We start from the raw sequence: 22833 nt of genomic DNA, 5'->3' as shown, positions 1-22833 counted from the left end.
GTGAATAAGAGTTTCTATTACTTCACATCCTCACCAGCATTTGGTGTCGTCAGTGTTTTGAATTTTGACCATTCTAATAGGTGTGTAGTGTTATCTCATTATTATTTTATTTTACCCTTTCCAAATAACATGATTTTAAGCATCTTTTTATATGCTTATTTGCCATCGATATATCTTCTGTGATGAGTTGTCTTTTCAGGTCTTGCTATGGACTGAATATTAGTGTCCCCTCCAAAATGCCTATGTTGAAATTCTACCCCCCAAGGTGATGGTTTTAGAAGGTGAGCACCTTTGGGAGGTGATTAGGTCATGAAGATGGAGTCATCATGAATGGAATTAGTACCCTTGTAAAAGGAACTCAAGAGACATCCTTTTCCCCGTCCTTGTTTTGTGAGGACACAGTGGAAATGAAACTGTCCATGAGCCAGGAAGTCGGTCCTTTCCAGACACTGAATCTTCTCAGAACTTGGTCTTGCACTTCCCAGTCTCCAGAACTGAGAAATACATTTCTATTATTTATAAGTCACCAAGCATATGCTATTTAATTATAGCAGCCTGAATCAACCAAGACAAGTTTTTTCCTCATTTTTTTAAAATGATTGTTTATTTTTTATTATTGTTCGAATAGTTCTTTGTATATTTTGGATAAGTCCTTCATCAGGTATAACTTTTGCAAATATTTTCTGCTAGTCTGTGGTTTGCTTTTTCATTCTCTTAACAGTATATTTCTCAGTACAGAGTTTTTAATTTTAATAAATTCCAGCTTATCAATTATTTCTTTCATGGATCATGCCTTTGGTGTTATATCTAGAAACGCCATGCCCAAGGTCATCTAGATTTTCTCCTATGTTATCTTGGAGCTTTATAGTTTTACATTCTACGTTTAGGTCTATGATCCAATCTGAGTTAATTCCAATACTATTTTTTATTAAACTTTTTACTTTGGAATAGTTTGAGATTGACAGAAAAATTGTAAATGTAGTACAGAGATTTCCCATACACTCCATGTCCAGTTTCCCCTGCTGTCAATGTCAAAATTGATGAACCGATACTGTCAAAATTGATGAACTGATACTGATTCATTATTATTAACTAAAGACTATGCTTCACTTAGATTTCTTCAGTTTTAATGTCCTTTTATTATTCCAATATCTTATCCAGGATACTATATTACATTTAGCAATCATGTCTTCTTGTGTCCTAGACTGTGACGATTTCTCAGACTTCCCTTGTTTTTGATGATTTTGACAGTTTTGAAAAGTTCATTTATTTTGAACAATGTCTCTCAGTTGGGGTTTGTCTCAAGTTTTTCTTATGTCTAGAATGGATTTATAGGTTTTTGTAGGAAAGATCATAGAGGTAGGTTTTTGTAGGAAAGATCATAGAGGTAAAGTATATTTTTATCATATCATATTAAGAACCCAGGCAATCAATATATTATTGATGTCGATCTGGATTACCTGACTGAGTACTGTTTGCCAGATTTTTCCACTATAAAATTACTCTTCCCTGCTCCTCTTTTCCACACTCTAATACCATTTTTATCAGCCTGGTCTTCAGATTTTATAATGCAAAAAGGATAGAAATAAGACTGCTGAAAATAGAGATCTCCATGATAAAGTGAGGATGGGGAAGAAATGAAAATCTTTAGTTATTAATTAACCTTGTCCCTACCATATTTATAATTAGAAATATAACTAATAGAGACCTTAAATACTCATTAACATTATCAATGCTTTTTTTTCTCTGTGGTCAAGCTGCATGATAATCAAAAGATGAATTGATACAGATGGAATCATATCTAGAGGGCTAGATGACTTAAATATCCAATAATATCAGGCGAAGACCACCAGTACATTTATCTCACAGCCATAAATGATCCAGCAATTGGACCAGCATAGGAGATATGCAGTGGCCATTACTCCCTATTATCCCTAGCCACATTAGGAGACTAATACTGCACATTGGAATTGAGAGACTGGTGCCAGGTCTCACCCCCAAAGGTTGTGACATAATTGGTCTGAGGTGCAGTATGAGCACTGGGATTTTCAACAGCTCTCCAAGTGATTCTGATGTCAGCCAAGGTTGAGAAGCCATCTCATCATCTGATGGCCCTGTCTCCCTTGCCTCTGGAAAGTGCTTTCACGGGTACAGACAAACATTTTGATGTTCCCCTTTCTCTGCTTTGTTGGCTGACCGATTGCTCTATGACTAATACATTCTTTAAGTTTGTTAAAGCATTTGGCGAGTCTCATCCTGCATCTGATGTGGGAGCTTCCTCTCTCCTTCAAATGGCTATTTTGTGCTCATTTTTCCATAGAGCAATCTAGTACTCTAATAGTATTTGATTAAAAGAATAATATTCCCCAAATCAACATTTAACATATATTTTATATAATTTAGTTAATGCGTAAATATTATATAAGCAAAATATTACATAATTAGATATCTCTTTGATTTATTGTCATTTTATTTCCCCACTGGAATATAAGTGCCTTGAATATGGGAATCATATTTAGCATATTCAACTATCCTACAATATGTGTGAAATATTGAGATAATTTTCAATGACAATTCCATATACCTTTATAGCTACTGCCCTCAGCTCCCTTTTGTTTCACAGCCATTTTTTTTTAAAAGACCTAGAGGAAGGTCTGCATTTACTTCTTATTCCACTGCAATATAGATTTCCACTCTGAGCCTGCTACTAAAACTCTTTCTACAAAATAACCAAGTGACAAGTTGGTCACTAAATCCAATGGAAGCTTTATTTTACTTGAATTCCTTGTAGCAATTGACACTTTGACACTGCCTTCCTTCTTGACAACCTCTCCTCTCTGCTTTTCTCTTGATTCTCTGATCCTACATTCTCAGCCTCTTCCTCTCCCCATCCCTTAAAAGTTGATTTTCTTGGAGTCCAGCCTTATCTATATCTCCTCTCACTCTGTGAACTCTTTTGGGGGGCTTCAATTGCTATGTATATGCTAATGATTCAGAAATCCTCAATAGTTTATCCTTCAATGCTTACCCAGTCTCCCAGAAGAGAAATAAATGAGTTGCCCTTCACTCTATCTTTTTTATCACCCCCAACCCAATTCAGTTCCCTTTTATAACCACCCCCGCCCCTCTCTCTAAGCCTTATTCAACTCCAAACATTATTAGTCCTATGTCAGAGTAAACTTTCTAAATCACAGATCCGATCATGTCATTTTCCTTTAGATTCTATAATGTTTCTCCGTTTGTTCAGGATGATACATGATGCATTCCCATTGTACTCTGATTCTAGCTTATCTCCCCAGCCCATCTCTCTCCCGACTCATTGTCTGGCCACCTGAACCCTGATGCATTGAACATATCAGCTAGAATCTTAGAAATCTTCCTTGATATCTCATTCTTCCTCATCATGCTCCCACTTATCCAACCCATTACCAAATGCTGTGGGTTCCACTTCTGTGTGTAGATCTCATCTCCACGATTCTCAGCCAATCTTTAGTTTCAGCTTAACTTCATTAGCTTTCTAACTAGTCCCTCTGCACTGACTCGTGTTTCTGTCAATCTGTTCTCTACAGTATAATCAGAATGCACTCTTGCTATTCCCAATTTCAATATGTCACTCTTGTGCTTGTATTCTTCCCCCTGACTTCTCATTGCTCTGAGGACAAAGGCCAAAATCCTCCCCTTGGCCACATCGCCCACCACTTGCTCCCCTGGCCAACTGCTCTCAGCCATACTATCATTCAGTTACTTCATCTCACCATAGTCTTTCCTCACATGTTTTCTTTAGCTTTGAAGGAAATCACCTCCTCCTACATCTTGTTTACTTCTGTTAATCTCATTTCACCTTTTAAACCTTAGCTCCTAGAAGCCTGTCTTATGAGAGCCTTCTGTGATTAGGTAGGATGAGATTCCTTCTACAATTGTCTTCTACCGCTATGTTTTTTTTTTTTTCAGTTGGTAATTATAAACTGATTTTCATGATTATTTGACAAATAGCTCTCTGCCCTACCAGACCATGAGCTGCAAAGGGTAGGAAGTGTGTCTTTTTTTCTCGCCAAAGTATCACCAATATTATGCGCGTAGTAGGGGTTCAGTCAATATTCAATTAGGTAATTAACTAAGTGTGAGTAATTTAAATAATAGCATTTGAGCAACTATATGAAAGGTAGAACAAACCAAAATAAGCGCTGATTTCTAATTTCTCTAATAATGTTCTAAAATCAGGCATATATGTATAATTGTATTGAATCAAATATTTTGCTTTTTTAATCTCTTAAATATTTATATTATATAAGAGAGGAATGTTATGTATTAGACTCAAGTACATAAAATAACAATTTAGCTTCATTTACATTTTTTGAAAATCAAATTTAAATAAAGATTAACAATTTCTAAAATGATGAAATTAGTTTTTAAATGAGTGCCAACAATATTATATATTTGCAATGTCTTGTTTATAGCTTTAATAGGTTTGTTACCAACAATATATATATTTTTATTTCTGCTATTATATTTCACAAGAAAGAGAGAGAATGTATGACGAATCATATTTCTTTGGTTCAGAACTTTCAAAATAGAAACCTGAAATATTTAGGGAAAAATTTCGCATGAAACTGACTTATTATCATTCTACAGGGTCAGTCGGTTGCTTCCTGTGTCTTTCCTTGTGTGTCTGTCCTAGTAGCATGCCTGAGGTGTACTTCACTGACACTCTGATATACAGAACTGGGAGTGTTTGAAGATGACCCTTGAGGATATTATATAAATGACTAGATCTGAAATTTAATTTTAGCAGGAAATCATGTAAGTCTGCAAACGCAGAGGCGGATAGTATCTAAGCAATGTTGTCCATTCAGTAGTTAGATTTGCTCCATTAGATTCTAGTTTTAACATAAAGAAGGCAGAAAATGAAAGACACTAGTAATATCCAACCAAGAAAATTATGTGCAGATTTCAAGAGGCACAGTGAGAACTGCTCAAGCTAAAGCAAAAAAGTAACAGCTACGTTGTTCAGAAGTAAATTAGCATGTGCCTAATGGTAATGCATGCTACCTAGATATAAATACTCTAGAAAAAAAAAAAAAGAAAGAAAAAAGAAAAAGAAAAACAATCTACTTGGGTGAACTTGAATGGAAAGAAAAAATGGTAATCAAAGGTAAGAGCAATGCAAAGTACTGAATAAAACATCATTTTCAAAGAAACACCAGAAAAAATGTAGAATAGAAGTGAGAAGATGTAAAAATTAGAAAATCAAAGATAGAGAATGAAAGGAAGGTTGTACAATATGTTATAATAAATAAGAAGGCATTTGTCAAATACTCAAAGGACAAGATAATAGTGAAGAAGAAGAAACATGATTAAGAGATGGGGATGGGAATTTAATAAAACACAAGAAGAGCCAAACTGAACCAGACAGATAGCTCCTATCATGTAGTATTTAATATTCATCCATAACATTATCAGTAGCCTGTCCTGGGTGGAACTGGTTTTTGTGAATTTTTTTTTTTACAATGATACCACTATCTATCACCATTCTCCACAGGTGGTAGTGCATTTGTCACCGGCTTCCTTTATGAAGTTTCTTATGGGTGGTTTTGACCAATGTGACTCAACTTAATTACTGTGTAATTGGATATGGTATTTAAAAATATATCTATTTGCTGTTCTGATATAGATTTTCAAATATGTTAACTTACTTAAACCTAAAGCTTATCCACTTAAAGTTATACTACATGAGTTGGAGCAGTGTTCTTCTTCCCACCCAGCATGTTCAACTTTCTCATGTATTTTCCTAGTCTTCCTGAATGTTTGATACAGATAGAAAATAAAACTGTGAGACAGAAAAATTGTGTTTTGTCCTCAATTCCCTATATGTGTGAGTTTAGATAAGTCACTTAACCTCTCTACATCTTCAGTTGCATCAGTGTAGAACTAGGGATCATGTCCTCTCTGTATCTCTAAAGGCAGGAAGAATAAATGAGACACAAGAGAGTATCATAAGCCCTTCTGAACATACATATCAACCTAGGGTACAGTTGAGCCTGACTGTGTAACTCACATTTTAGAGTGCTAACACCATAAATCAATGCCTATGGGTACCAGGAACTTCTATACCTTCCTCTCCTAGAGTACATCTAAGAGAGGCAGCTCTTGTCTGTGAAGAGGGAAGACCATCTTCTTTCTCAGTAAGCACAATGCTGGCTCTGAACAGTTTTGTCCACTCCCCACCCATATCCCCAGCCACAGTAGCATGGTACTTGGTATGTAATCACAGGCTAGTTTTGAATTACCACGAGGCCAGTGACTAGAATGTGGTAGGGGATGGAGGCTCTCGGACCTGGCTCTCCTAAGCACTCAACCACAGCTCTTGAGCAGAAGCTTTCTTTGAGCCTCTGAGAAATGCCCAGAAAACTGCCCAGTCATCCACATTTGCTGGCAAACATAGCACCAAGCATATGGCCAGTTTAAATGGTATTGGGAAGGCATACGGAGAGAGATTCTTTTTTCCTCCAACAAGCTTTATAACTTCAAAGGGATAGTTGGTTTGTTTATCATTATATCAGCCGAGCACCCAACATCTTTATCCCCCTACAATTTGCCGGGCACTGTGTTTGGCATTCTGAGGAATACAAAGAGATAAGGCAAAGCCCCAGTCCCCTAAGGATGGTGATTAGATAGACATGGCAAAACATCTAACAAAATAATGACTCAAAATAGTCATGAATGGTGATAATGATCATTGTTTTTGAAAATCTAAGAAAGAGAACATGTGCTAAAATACTCAGGATGGCTTCATAGAACAGGTGAGGTTGGAACTTTATCTCAAAGGCTGGCTTTATTTTGGATAATTAGAGAGGAGTTAAGGAGCAATAGTATGAACAAAAGCTTTTCTGGGAATGCTCATAGAAAGGTAGACAATAGGAATGGTAATAAGTTTGGCAAGATTAGTTAGGAAATTGTTGTTTAGTCATGTATTTAACCATGTTCATTCAATATTTGCATCATACTAAGAGCTGGATATAAAGTAATAAAACAGACCAAGTTCTTACCCTCTTAGAGTTTACCTTAGAGTCGGGGAGGTAGACAATATATAGGAAAGCTAACACATATTAAGTAATTCTAAAACACATAGTGCTATGTAGGAAATGTTTTGTTGTAGGAAGTGCAGAAACCTAGGTAGGTACCCTGGGAATGGCCACACCAAGAAGAGATACTTATTAAACTGAAAGCTAGTGGATGACAAGGGTCTAGTCACTGAAAGTAAAGAGGAGAAGCTTGTTCCAGGCAAGGACAGTAGGAAGGAAAGATTTTGATACAATTTATATACTAAAAGGAAGCCAAGGAGGTTGATTGCATAGGGTCTTAGTCATAACTTTTTAAATGTGTTTCTTATCATGGGTCATGTAGAATTCTTGACATTTTAATAGTGGAATACTCATATAATCAGTCCTGAGTTCGTTAATGATGATTCTTATACATTACTGTATAAATTAATTAAGTAGAAGGAAATGAATACTACCTTGATTATCCAGAATTTAAAAGGGACAGTGTATCGATATACACTTTTTTAATTGATACTTTGAACTATTAACAAGGGTGAGCTTGATAGTATGAATATGTGAATTACGATATTTCGGTAATATATATAAGGTATTGATAAAGCAAGAAAATTAAGTTTAAATTATAATACACATTTTCTCTGTAATAAGATATATTAATGCTGATGATACATTAATTTTTAAGATAAGGTATTGAAAGATGACCATAATGTAGATCGTTGTTTATAGTGTTCTGTGAAAATAGGAGTGATATATCATAGAGTACCGTCAAGTCTAGACTAGATAAACATCTAAAACAGTTTAGATGGCCAACATCTTAAGCAGTTTACCTTAGTATCATTTTAAAAATTATACTTGTGTATGTATGCATGGTGTGAATGTAGAAAAAGTTACTTGGCCCATCTGAGCCTCACATCTAAAAGTGAAAATAATTCCATTATGAATATTTTAGAAGAGTTAATCCAGAGCATTCTAAACCATTGATTAATACCTTCCAAATCGTTCTGTGTATATATTGCAATGTGTACAGAGAAGTTTTAAAAGGATACTTATCCTTTCGTCTTTTTATTTGTGATAGTAACACTTGCAGGTTGAGAAATTAGATGATAATAATTGCACTTTATATTCTACCTTTTATGCAAAACTTTGAAAACTTTCATGAATTAAACTTCTTCCTGCCCCAGGGAAATCACAAACCTCAAAATAATTTCTGTCGCCTCTCTTTCCATGTTTTATGTTGGTCAGACATTTAGTTCTATTTTAAGTTCTATTTAAAACCCTCTTATATATAAAAACTGTATATTCTTTGCGAATGTCTAGAATGCAAGCACTCTGGTTCAAGATTGTAGAGTATTAGTATTCTGCTAACTTGCATCTTATTCAACTTATTTTGAGGTACTTTGTGATTCTTTGATTCATTATCTGTAGTCAGGTTATCCCTGTTTGTTTATTTCAAAAGAAGTCATATTTATTGGCATATGCTTACACATAAAAGTGAAATGTAAATCTATTTCAAGTTGCTCTAAACCTTGTAGTATCTTTTAAGAAACTTTTTAATATTACAGATGTAATTTTTATTTGACTAAATATGGTATATCTTAACTATAAACACATTAATTGGATTCCATTGTGTCCAAATGATATCTTCAATGTGAATAAAGGTGAAAATGAGAATACTCTTTGGAAGGTGAGGCTGTTCTGGAGTTCTGATTTATTTTGTTGATGATAATGTATGGTTCTATGATTAACAGCTATCTTTTCCGGTGATGATATATGAGAAATGTTAGCATTTGTTCTTTTTTAATGTTTTACTGGCATCTTTAGAGTGTTACAAAACAAGCATTTACTACTTAGTAGCTAAGTATTCCCCTTCCCTCGTTGTTTCTTTAATTAACATATTGATCTAAATGAATCTATAGGATTAAGTTTATTGAGACAGACTGCCTGTGCCTCCATCATGGCTACACTCCACACTTTTCCAGTAAATAAAATATGAACAAAATTGCAACATGTGGAGGCTGAAGAATCCATTAAAGCCTTTTGGCAACAGTACCTTAAAGATATTTCAAAAATAATTGTGTTATCGCTTCTTCTGTGCCATTGCATGTAATGAGGGTTTTACAAAGACCAAATACAGCTCTCTGATTTCCATTTAATGGAAGAAGTAATAAAGTTTAATTGTATACTTGAGCACGGGGCGTCATTTCCAGTACATCTGATCAATAATTCATCGATTGCCTCTAGCTCAAAGTAATATTTGAAAGAAAATGTAGCCTGTTAGCCAATGGGAGTTTATCTAACAGTTGCTTTATCATCTCTATTAATTATGCTTTTCATGAATTTGGATCATTAGGCTACCAAAGTGATAGCAGATGGCGAGCAAACTGGACAGGATGCTGAGAGGACCAACACAAGAGCAGACTCCTTAGGAGAATTCATTAAGGAACTTGCCCAGGATGCAGAAGGTATTACAAAAGTCACACTTTAATTATTATTTCTCCCAACAGAAAAATAGAAAACAGGATTATACAGGATTGAGATTTCTCTAGTAAGAGATGACATCTCTAAATTTGAGGGTTGGGTTTTAAAACATTTTGGTCAAGATATTCAAGGGCACTATCTGCTGAGAATCTACAGACTACGGTGTTAAATTAGTGACAACAGCCAGTAAATTAGTAATTATGAGTGCAGAATAGCGGTAAATTGAACGCATTCCTTTAGGAATGCTCCAATTTTTAAGGAATGGCTATTATGATTAAATAACTAATAGGACACTTATGCTTTGCTATTATTTGTATTCAAAACTAGTTAAAAGATGTTTAATTTTTTTAAAAGCTAATTATATCATTCTACTCAGTACATTAAAGTAGCACTTTAATTTCTCAAAATGGTTTTTAAAACACTTGGTCCTGGTTTTTAATGAACATCTGTTGCTTGGAATTTAGATGTGTTGCCTTACCGAAAGCTCTAGGAGTTAGTTCTTGGCATCTGCCAATATGATTGAGAATCAAAGAGGAAGCCATCTTTGGGCAAAAACCCAGATTAAGAAACTCTTAAAGAAAACAGATAATATAAAACAAACAAACAAAATCCCATTGGTTCTTAAATACTATTAGTATATAATAAACATGCATTCATGTTTAGAAAGTAAGAAAAAAAAGGTTTTGTTTTGTTTTGTTTTGTTTTGTTTGCTTTAAAAAAATAAAACACTTTTTATTGCTCTATAATGTTATGCATTTTAGATAGTTTGCTTTGTAATAAAGCCAAATAAGCTAGGACATGAGATAAACCTTCAAGGCAGATCCTGACAGGCAACTCTTAGGAATCACACCAGCCAAGAAGAGACCGAAACTCCTTAAGATTCCCCACTGCAAGAAGCAACAGAGTTATAATGTGAGGCAAAACATGTCAGGATCTGAAACAGAAATTACTCCAACCGAAAAAATCTGTTAACTCATGTGGTTTATCCTCTGCCCGATGAAGTTGTGCTTTTCCTGGTTTTATTTACCATCAATGCTATTTGAAGTGTTTACCTCCCAACCAAAAATAAATCTCATTGCAGGTAGAGCAATTTCACTCACCCTGGATCCCTGAAGGCACTAGTCAATACTCCAGGAACTTTCCTTTTCCTTGCACCTCAATCGCAAATATTCAGCACCCAGCAGCCTATCCTGGGAACTCATTATGAGCATTTCAATCAAACAATGGTACATAAGAATAAATGTTAGTATATGTTTTCAGTAGACTCCAACATCAGCACTGCCTGCTTCTCTCCATTAAGCCCTTTACCTCACAGTTTGTGCACTGCACAAAGGTCACCTGCAGGGAGCAGAGTGGGAATGATATTTAACCCAGGTTTTGCTCACCGTCCTCTACAATCTATCCACAAAAGGGTTCAATATCATGAACAGTGTCTCCTATTCCCTAAATTGTGCATCAATCAGGCAGTCTGGTTCTGTCTGTGAAGATGGGATACCTTTTTCCAATTCACATGAAGTGCCATGCGGGGTAGCTGTGATCCTATACCTGAGGAATATGTGAACACTACTCCCTTCTTCTAGCAGGTACTAACATAAATGATAACAAAAATGATAACCACAGCTCTTTATAAAAGAATTTTGGCAGAATTAAGCCAACTGTCAAAATTTCATGACAATTTAAATTCGAATATGCTAGAGTTAAACTAAATCCTGACTGAGATGTGTACATGAACTACAAGACTTGGTCATTTAGGGGATTTTAAAAAAGGGAAAGGGCATTCACCAAAAGCTTTAAGCGGATAATACAACACATCCACACCATTTTTTTTCTCTCAAAACTACAGTAATGTGGATAATCATCAGTACTTTCATGTTTTATTAGTGGCAGTAAATTGCTGTGGGAAAAGTGAAAGCTTCAGCCTGGTGTTGTCTGTTCAGTTTTATTTTTATATAGATGGAATACTTTACTCATCCTATCTTCCATCACAAGTCATGGCCTTTTTACAGGTAATCAATTTTACTAATCCAAGGCATTCTTATCTCACTATAATTTTTAAAGTCTACTGTGCTATGACTCCTGATTAGATAATGAATAAACTGCTTTATTCCATCCACTATTAGAATTAATGAGCGAACATATATAAACCCATTAGTGTATGTCCTGACATATAATAGAACTTAATAAATGTTAGACATCCTTTCTCCTGTTTCTGAGATTGCAGTATTTGTCATTCATGATAAATTTACCCATCAGAGGATAGGTATTCTCGGCTTCAATATAAAAAACAACTTTGCTTCTCCTTACAGATACCATATACCTCCTACGTACCCCATTTGTGCCCCTTGCTATGCATTAGCTAGTAAGATGCTTGGCACTAGATTTACTGTCCATGCACTGAATATTACGGTACGCTTTTTTGTCTATTAATATTTCTCCTGATTTACATTAATTTTTTTCATCTTTATCCCATCTCCTTTTATATAAGTTTATCTTGTTTTAAAGAAATTTTAAAACTACTTTAAATGCTCTTTGAAATAAGGCAAAAATAAATAAGTAAATTTAAAAGATATATTTATGTTACAATTATTTTCAATAATGTTGAAAACATACTAATGTGACAGTGCATGTTTGAATAAGAGACTGCTACATTCATCTTGAGTTTAAAAGTACTCAGAAAATTTCTAAATTCCATAGATAAAAGCAGTGGAAAAATCAGACCTCTTCTATTAAAATAATGCTTTCTTTCTTAACACATTATTTTTCTAAAACAGTTTTTATGTACCCTAATAATTTCTTCTCATTGCTTACATATTGCTTTAACTTAAAAGAAATGAAACATTTCAAAAAGCACAGCCCTCTTTTCCTTTTCTTCTCTGATATCATTCTTTTTTCACTAAATTCTTCTCTGCAGGAGTTTAGCTTTGAGAGTAGACTACAAGAGAAAGAGGAAGCCATATCTCACATTTCTCCCTTCTTCAATACCACCTAGGCCCAGAACCTAAATTAAGTTAAATTCCAAAAACAAAACAAAACTCTAATCAGAGCTCATTTATATATTCATTTATTAAAGGAAAAACACACGGCTTTGGTGGGTTGCGAAATGGGATTTATCCTTTCATTTAAAAATTAAGTCAGTGGTTACTTACATGCTGCAATTGGTTAAAATCAGCTGTACAGACAGGCATGCACTCAGACCAAAGGACTGTATGATAGGTAAAGCCAAATCTACTATTGCTTTTTTTTGAAGTCTAAGAAGTAGAAACCTTCTTAGATTTAATCATCGACAACCTAGCATGGCTCCCACATAGTCTGCTAGATCAAAGAGCTTTCAAATCAATCAGTCACGGTCAGTGTGGTTCCTTAATAAACATGACACAGCCTAGATGCTTGGCACTAGATTTACTGTCCATGCACTGAATATTACGGTACGCTTTTTTGCACCTCAAAAAAGCTGTCTTATTAACAATAGGGGTGGAATCTGGGGAAGGCTCTTTGGCATATTTGAAGGTATGACTGTTAACCAGTTGACTAAGAAAGAGCCACTCTCACTAACTTGTAGGAATATAGCACCTGAGTAGTAATTTCTGACAGAGGGTTAGGAATGGCCATATTTTTCTTTAAAACACCTAATTCATTTTGTCCTGCAAATTAAACCAACTATCAAAAATAGGAATTAGACTATAGCAACGTTCTAACAAACACATTTATTATGGAAAGAGAACTAGAAAGATGCATTTGGTAAGGAGTAGACTTAGAGATAAAAAACTGATTTCTTTCTGCCAATCCATGGATTCTCAAACTCTGGTGTGCATCCAAAGCTTCTGGAAGATTTGTTAAAACACAGATTGCTTGTCCCTGCCCCTGGAATTTTTGACTCAGTAGGTCTGGAGTGGGGCCTAAAATCTGCATTTCTAATAAGTTAATAAGTGATGTTGATGATGCTCATTTGGGTATCACACACGTCAGAACTATACTTTCCCACCATCCCACTACTTGACCTGACCATGTACAACTGTTTCAGGAGCTCTGCCCATACTATTCTTGGAATGACTCTTATCAGTCAGTCCTAATCAGAAAAATTTCTCCAAGAATAGAAACGAATTTTCAGGATTCTTTGCATCTTCAAGAGGTCTTAGGATGCAACTTTGAATAGTAGAAAATGCCTCTTGTCCAACCCAGATCCCTCATTCTAGAGATTCTCCTAGGTAATATTATAGAAGTAAAAGTTCGGCAGGCCAAAGAGTTAAAAATCAAAACACCTCCTTTCAGTTTGTTAAATTAATGTTCCATAGAACACACTTCAGGAAAACTTGGTTTAAAACTAATGGTAGTACTGCGAAAATGTTTCAATTCACCAATTTTTTAAATTTTTATTTGACATGGCATTCTTTTTTCAAATGAATATTTTCCCAGAATACCAACAAATAAAAGAAATTTTTGGCAGAATAGACATCATTTGTAGAATACCTGAAGCACCTGGAGAATCTTAAATTTCCAAAGAGCACAGTTTGAAACCTCATTAAATGCATAATAAACACAGACCCTTACGATGGATGTATCGCTGGAAGGTATCTTTGAGCCCTAATCTATAATATTTGTCCCTAGACCAGCGCTCCTTTCCTCACTTCTTTAAAAACATGAGCACAATACTGTGTGGGCGTTCGAAGGTAGGTTCATTTTCAGATATCACGTCACCGATAGTATTTCTGTGCTCAGTATTTTAAAATTAACTGAATATAATTCTGTCTTATCAGCAATGTAGACCATACATTTTCAGCTTCTAAATGTTATGCTAAATCTCAGTTTTTACCCTTTACCTGAAGAGGATTCGATCCATTTTTTTTTTTTATTTCTTCCTTTTGAAGTAGAAACACCTCAAAAATAAATATAATGTGGATAAGCATGTCATATTTCCCTGTTTATTAAGGATTTTTGTATTAACTGCCTCTGTTTCCCCACTGGAACATCACAGCAGGCTACATTGCATTTGGGGATGGTGGGGAAGAGCAGATACTCAGTGGCATTTTTGCATGTGGCACTTTTGTTTATCAATTTGCAAAATTTTTTTTACTCCTGCAGCTGTAAATGAAAAAGCTATAAAACTAAATGAAACTCTAGGAATTCAAGACAAGGCCTTTGAGAGAAATTTGCAAGGGCTTCAGAAAGAGATTGATCAGATGATGGGAGAATTGCGGAGGAAAAATCTAGATACACAGAAAGAAGTGGCTGAAGATGAGCTGGTGTGAGTAGATGCTATATGATGTTTTCATTTGATAAACTGACCTTTCCAAACTGTTAGTTACAGTTTTCTAAAGTTCCCATCACATATATGAGTATAAGATACTTTGCTATTTATTTTTTATTATTTTACTTAGTTGTGATTGATCTTGCTCTAAAATGGATTGAAAGCGTGTTTTTGCCTATATATAAAATAATCAAATAAATTTATATTACTAGCAAATTACTAATGTGTGTCTTTTTTGTTCTTTAATTTAAGTGATCTTGCTACTTTTCCGGTATCAGTTTTAAACTTGGTTTAGCATATAGTCAGTCTTCTTTAAATACTGTCTTATTTTTCCATTCTTTTCATCTTAGCATCTCTTTGTAACAAAGTTTAATACCAATAGACCCTGAAGCATGACAAGAGCTTACTGTCTATTATTGGGCTGGGCTGCTTGCAGAGCTGCAGAAAGCCTGTTGAAGAAAGTGAATAAGCTGTTTGGAGAGTCCCGGGAGAAAACCGAAGAAATGGAGAAAGATCTCCAGGAGAAATTGACAGATTACGAAAACAAGCTTGATGATGCTTGGGACCTATTGAGAGAAGCCACATATAAAATCAGAGAAGCTAATCGCTTATCTACAGTAAACCAGAAAAACATGACTGCTTTAGAGGTGAGTCTTAGGGCCTCTTTCATCTGAATCTAGGGGTGTAGGGTGGGGGTTGAACATGGCTGGCTAAGTCAATTTGATGCACATTTATAGAGATCAAGAATGACAACTCCGAAAGGAGACTTAAGAAGCAGAACAGGGAATGGTTTATCTTTCTTTTTAAATCAACGATTATTGCTCATAAAATCAAATAACATTTTAAAAGTTCAAATGTAAACTATTGAAGATTTTTTAAAAACGTGTCACAGCAGAAGGAGCTCTTTACTGGGAGTCAGAAGACCTTAGTTTTAATGACAACTGTTCCACTAACTAGAAGTACAAGCCTGGGCAAGTCAGTTAAAGCATCAGTTCCCCAACTTATACATTATACTATTAAGTGCATTATACTAGAGAACATCTAGAGTCCCTTCAAGTACTAATATCATGATTTTATAGTCTACCCAACCTAAATCACTAACCATGGTTTAGGCATGGCTGCCATAAATCACAGAAGTGCCAAGTATTTTCTGATGAAATCTGGACACACAAGGAACAGCTCATTGAGAGACCAGAGCTTGGGAAGATTTTGGTTCTCTTTCTCTTTGCCATATGTTCTATGCAAATTATATTTTACAAGGGTCTAACATGAACAGGTCAAGTCTGAGTTAATTCCTTTCTTTTCCTCACAGACTAGAGGTACTTCTGTCCTCAGGCAATAACGGGCAGCCAGCCTCTGCCTTTGTCAGGGTGCTGATGAGGTTGGAACTAGAACAGATTCCTTCACATCTTTGCCTCTGTCTCTCTGTCTTTCTCCCTCTCTCTGTCTCTCTGTCACTCTCTGTGTCACTCTCTGTGTGTCTCTCTGTGTCTTTTTCTCTCTCTCCATCTCTCACTCTGTCTCTCTCTGTCTGTCTCTGAATCTCTGTCTGTCTCTGTCTCTGTCTCTCTGTCTGTCTCTGTCTCTGTCTGTCTCTGTCTCTCTGCCTGTCTCTGTCTCTGTCTGTCTCTATCTCTCTGTCTGTCTCTGTCTCTGTCTCTCTCTGTCACCTCTATTTGTATTTCAATACTTAACGTGGAAAAATAATCACTCTTCCCAAGAGTAAATTCAGCACAAGATGGCACAAACCTGTATTTGGTATTTAAAAAGCAACAAATTTCTCCCCAGAACTATACTTACCTTTGCTGTTTTCAAAATATTTGATCCCAACAGATATAAAAACAGCAGCAGACCTATATCTCCTCTAACATATAATCTCACTTTCAACTACAACTGAACACTCCCTGGCATATGTTATGCTCTCAAAAATGTTTGTGGAATGACAGTTAAATAAAACGAATCTGGATATTTTTAATCTACTCATTTCTTTCCATTTTTCTTTGGATTAAGAAGAAGACAAATTAATTTGTTTTTAAGTATTTTTTTCTGAGTCCCTCTCCTGAGACTTAGCCTTGTCATTTTGATAAAAGATTGAAGAGGCTCACTTTTTCTTCAGCTGATGTATCTAATCTGAACCAATTTGGAGTCTACTGACATGCGAGCAATATTAAAGAAAAAGCACTGTCTTGCAAGACAGGATGCTGGGCCGTTGTCATATCACCAGCTCCAGCATGATTCATCCTGCTCGGTTACACACCAGTGGTGTAACTTACCCGGAGGTGCACCTCTTCGTTTTATGGCAACAGTTTAAGAAATTAAAATTACCTGTGTGGAAAGTATAATAAGCATTTGGGAAGTATTTCAAGAAGAGTTATAGTGGCACAGTAAATGGTGCTTTCAGCTATTCCTCCCTTTTAGTGATGTTTATAACTAGGAGCCATCTTTCTTGGGACCCCCTAGAGATGCCTGGAGCTTATGCAAGTCAGTATTAAAGTTCTAGGTAGTCCTTTTCACATTTTCATTTTATATGTCATGCTTAAGTAAAGGTTTGTTAAAAACTTACTGGAGTAAATACATAAACTGATTAAATTAACATGAGTAAGTCACAGCTTATTTAAGGTTGTTTGCCAAGGCTGATTAACATTGATTACCAAGGCTGGTACTAGTCTAGCTAAAGAAAAATCCCCTGGAGAGTTTGTTAAACAGCAGGGTTCTCTGGGCTCTCACCCCAGAGTCTGAGTTGGCTATTCTGGGGTATAGCCCAGGGTCCATATTCTAAACCTCTCTTGGGGTTAATATGATGCACATACAGGTTTGAGAACAACCGACATATTTAATTCATTTGATTGAATAATGAGCTGTTTTTTAAATAAATAACTTCATTGGTCCTGTGCCCACCAAGGAGGTGATATAATGAAGACTGAACTCAAATGGTTTTTTGTTTATTTTTAAGGAAGTAAGCATGTAATTTTTATTAGTAAAAACCTGTATTAAGCCCCTACTAAGTTCAGAAAATGTGCTAAACATAAAAATTGATCATTTCATCTGAATCTAGGGGTGTGGGGAGGAGGTTGGTCCTCATGGTATTGTCCTTGGAACAGCAGCATTAGCATCACCTAGAAACTTGTTAAAAATGCACATTATCGGGCCCCGCCCAAAACTGTCAACTTAGAAACTGCAAACGGGGCCCAGCAACCTGTGTTTTAAGAATATCTCCAGTTATTTATATGCAGCCTTAAATTCGAGAACCATTGATACTAAGAATAAAACACTAGCTTTATGACTTTAAGTGACTTGTATTTAGTGGGAGATACACACAAGTAAATCATTCTATGCACTACACTAATGATAGAGGCAAGCAAAGGAAGGGCATTGAAATCACCCCTGGGTTTAGAATGGGTTTCATAGAGGACTTGACACGAGTGGTAAGTCTCAAAGGGTGGGCATTAGCTAGTCAAAGTAGAAGGGTAAGAATATCCTGAAATAGAGAAAAACATATGCCAAGGCATAGGGAAAAAAGAAAAGTAAGACAATTGGGGGAAAAGTCAGTGGTTTGTTAGGATTGGAATGAAGACTGCATGTGAGCAAGTGAAGGGATAGAAAGCCAGCAAATGTAAAGAAGGTCTAGACCTTGAGTTATAAGAGAATTGCATTCTGAGACTAAGCTAAGGAATTTTGTTTTTGTCTTGAAAGCTATCATATGTAATCGAAATATTGGAACCATAGATTAAAATTACATTTGGGGGATTTGTGAGTAGTTCATGTAAACTGGAGAATTGGTTTCATATTGTGAAATAGTGTGATATAAGGCTAGGAAAGTAGGCTGGAATAATATTTAAATGTCTGTTGAATACCTACCATATCATGGTGCTGTTGGTGACCAGAGTATTTGAGGTTGAATAAAAATGACTCCTGGCCTCGTAAAATTTATGGTCTCCTAAAAATTCAGGCACTTTAACCTTTCAATATATGTAATCCTGTGATTAATATGGGTTGGGAGAATCAGCAAAAGATTCATAGAAATCATGGAGCAACATGAACTCAAACACAGAGCTCTGAAAGTATAAGTTGATCTTAGGCAATGTCAAATGGAGCAATAAAGCTCATTCATAAGCTGCATAAAAGTCTGATGCAGAAGATGGCTCTGGAAATAGCATGTGGAGCCATATTAGAGAAGGCTTTGAATGCAGCCTTCTAGAAGCTGACAGAGTTAGAATGGCAGTTCCAGCAATTGAGAGAGGGCAGAAGAAACTCTAGGCCAATGGGCAAAGAGAAGATGAGCAATTCGGTTAAGCGAGGGAACATGTATTGGACAGTCTGTCCTCAAATATTATAACCTTGCAAAGGGAAGGATTGCGAAGAAAGAGTGAGTTGTTAGATAAAGTATAGACAGGAAGTTAGCTTTTGTGGGTTTTTATTCCACACACACACATACTCCCACACACAGACACACACAGACACAGACACACACACACATACAATGTTAAACTTACAGAGCTCTGGAATGAATTAAGATCTAATTAGAAGTTAAAAGTAGAAATATGATCAACTTTGTTATCTGTGTAGAATCAATTATGCTTATTGCTTACTTTTGGAGAATAATTCTCTATACCTGGGCTACCTTTTTGTTCCCCAAACACCTGAGACTTCATACCTTAGGAATTTTATATCCTACATCATTCTATATTTATTCTCTCCCTTTATTTACTTTTATATCATTCATCATTACTTAAAAATATACATTAATTTACTCATTCATTTTCTTTCTCCTCCAGATAAGCCATGAGAAACATATCTTCTTGTCCAATCTCTCCCCAGGGCCTAGAACAGTGCCTGGCACAAAGAACAGAAATGTTCTTTTTTTCAATGAATAAATAAAGTACCATAAAACAAACACAAATACATATTGTATTTATACTTTTATTAATATTTGGGAGTGCTGAAACTCCATCTTTCTTTGGCTCAAAGCTAGATTCTGTCAGTGGCTAATCTGAAAATTAGCCACTTCTGAAATCTTAATCTCTAAATCATTATTTCTTCTTTAGCATAATAAAGAACACATTCTGATATTGCATAACAATCAGTTCCTTAAAGGAACTCGAATAAAGCTTTTATAAAGATTCTAACTCACTACTTAGTTGAAACCAAAATGTATGTAGCTCTTCACCTCATATACGGGTGGAAATACCTCCCTCCCATTGATACAGCATTTTAAATTAGCATGATTGATTAAAATCAATGAACCATGTTGAAAAAATTCTTGAATGTCTGTACATGGGATAACTTTAAATCAGTTCATGCAAAAACTAAGGACTAAAATTGGTAGTTATGTAAAAAAAAAATCAGACCCTTGGAAAATAAAATATGACTTGTAATCAGGAGCATCAGGACTGCTCATATGTTTGTTGTCCTTGAAGAGGGAATGACATATGGAAACTCCCTTCATGTTAGCCAGAAGTGGGAGTAGCTGATAAGCCAAGGATCACCAGCGCATGTCCCAGGCATGGACTCTAATTTTATTTATTCATTCAAAAAGATTTATTGAGGAAACTTTTCTCAGTATTGGAGATACAATGACACATAAGACTGTTTTTACGGAACTTATATTGTAGTGAGGAAGATAGTCACTAAAACAATAAATAAATAGTATATAATATGGCCATAAACTCTGGAGAAAGGGGTGATATACAGAATAATTGATACATTCAATGACATTGCCTGATGCATTCAGGATGTTATTTTCATAAGCTATATGCAGTCCAATAGGCTGTGTATTTCCACTAGTCCTTGTACATTTTGTGATGAATTGGTGTTGCTGATTTTCATTAAATAACGTGTGTTTTAGCATGTTATTTAATGAAAATCAGCAACACCAATTTAGAAGGAATCAAGATGGTTCAATCTATACAAAAAATAAAATAATATCTATGTTTATATGGTTTATGGCCACCTAATAGAATATAACTCAGATAAATGAGTGCTAAGAAGAGAAACAAAACAAGATAATTATAATAGTCAACAATTACATCGTGTTATTGTGTACCGGGCAAAGTTCTAAGACAGTTCTTCTCAAATTTTACTGTGTATAACACCTGGGGTTCTTGTTAAAATGCAGACTCTGAGTTGGTAATTACCAAAGGGTGTTGAGATTATACTTTTTTCCCAACTTTATTGAAATATAATAGACAGTTAGTTATTCATATTTACATTGTACAATTCGATGATTTTTTTTTTAATTATAGTTGGCATACAATAGTATACCAGTTTCAGTAGTATAGCATAGAGATCAGAGATCCACATAACTTGCAAAGAGATCACCCACTAAATCTATTACCCCCATTCCCCTTACACATTTGTTACCACATTATTAACCATCTTCCCCATGCTACATTCTACGTCTCCATGTCTATTCTGCAATTATCCATTTGTACCTCTCAATCCCTTTTCCTTTTTTGCCATCCCTCCCAGCCCCTCTCTCATCCAGTAGCTCTCAAGCTATTCTCTGTATCTATGAGTTTATTTCCGCTTTTGTTGTTATTTATTTTGTTCCTTAGATTCCACATGTACGTGAAATCATGCAATATTTGTCTTTGTCTATCCGACCCATTTCTTTCAGCACAATACCCTCCAGGTCCATCAAGGCCATATCTTTTTCCATCCCCTTCCTTTTAGTCTGTGTGTGTCTTTTAATCTAAAGTGAGTCTTTCATAAAGCGTATACATAGGGGTCTTGTTTTCTTAACCATTCAGCTACTCTACCTTTTGGTTAGAGCGCTTAATTCTTTTCCATTTGAGGTACTTGGTGATAGAAATGTAGTTATTACCATTCTTTATTCATGTTTTTGATGCGTGTCTTTTTCTTCTTAAAGAAGTCCCTCCAACATTTCCTGTAATACTGGCTTGGTGTCAATAAATTTGTTTAGCTTATTTTTCTCTGAGAACTCCTTATCTGTCCTTCGACTCTAAATTATAGCTTTGCTGGATAAAGTATTCTTGGTTGTATATCCTAGGTTTTCATCATATTTTATGCCAAGCCCTTCTATCCTGCCTAGTGTCTTTTGGGAAATCAGCTGCCAGTCTTGTGGGGGCTCTCTTGTAGGTAACTAACTCCTTTTCTCTTCCTGCTTTTAAGATTCTCTCTTTGTATTTAACCTTTGGCATTTTAATTATGATATGTCTTGATGTGGGCCTCTTTGGGTTCCTCTTTCTTGAGATTCTCTGAGCTTCCTGGGGTTGTATGTCTATTTCCTTCATCATTATTTCTTCAAATAGCTCTTCAATGTCTTGTTTTACTTCACGTACCCCTATGACATAGATATTTTTACATTTAATGATATCCCATAGGCTCCTTAAATTATTATGATTATAGTCTTGACTTCTTCTTTTTTTGTTTTTTTTACCATTCTGATTGAGTGTCCTTGGCTTCCCCATCCACTATATCAGTGGTTCAATCCTCTCCTTTATCTACTCTTTTTATTCCATCTAATATACTCTTCATCTCAGATAATGTGTTCTTCATTTCTGACTGGTTCCCTTTTATAATTTCCATTTTCATTTTTATATTTTTTATCTCTTTGTTAAAGTTCTCACTGAATTCATCTACACTTTCCCTAAGTTCATTGAACATCTTTATAACCAGTGTTTTGAACTCTGCATCTGTTAGATTGCTTGACTCCATTATTTCTGGATCTCTGTTCTCTCCTGTGGTTTCTGCTTCTTTGTCTTCCCATTTTGGCTGCCTTTCCTTGTCTTTTCTATGTACTAAGCAAAGCTCCTAAGTCTCCCGGTCTTATTAGTGGGGATTTGTGAAGTAGGTGTCCAGTGGCATAGTCCTGAGAGGGGTTCAGCTGCAGGCCAAATTTAGCCCAAGCCTCTGCCCCTCGGGGGCCACCTGTTAAGATTCATCAAGCAATCCACAGATATTGTGCTTATAGTTGCCTCAAGACACCACACCAGAAACCAAGGCCAGCTGCCACCAGTTTGAGTCTAGACGCTGCTCAGCAAGGAGCACCTGACTCACCGAGGATACACTTGGATATGGCTTGGGTAGGGC

At 35.6% G+C, this 22833-nt stretch overlaps 1 protein-coding gene across 1 annotated transcript in view; it reads left to right on the top strand.

Annotated features, from left to right (window-relative positions):
- Window positions 1-22833, top strand: part of LAMA2 (laminin subunit alpha 2) — a 391580-nt gene that overhangs the window by 270466 nt on the left and 98281 nt on the right. Inside the window, exons 36-38 of the mRNA XM_023529836.1 lie at window positions 9409-9520; window positions 14616-14778; window positions 15218-15428. Coding sequence (XP_023385604.1) covers window positions 9409-9520; window positions 14616-14778; window positions 15218-15428 — 486 coding nt within the window. The remainder of the gene's footprint in view (window positions 1-9408; window positions 9521-14615; window positions 14779-15217; window positions 15429-22833) is intronic.

This window comes from Pteropus vampyrus, unplaced genomic scaffold, assembly GCF_000151845.1.
Source record: "Pteropus vampyrus isolate Shadow unplaced genomic scaffold, Pvam_2.0 Scaffold43, whole genome shotgun sequence".
Classification (NCBI taxonomy): domain Eukaryota; kingdom Metazoa; phylum Chordata; class Mammalia; order Chiroptera; family Pteropodidae; genus Pteropus; species Pteropus vampyrus.
This window is presented reverse-complemented; position numbering and strand designations above follow the sequence as displayed.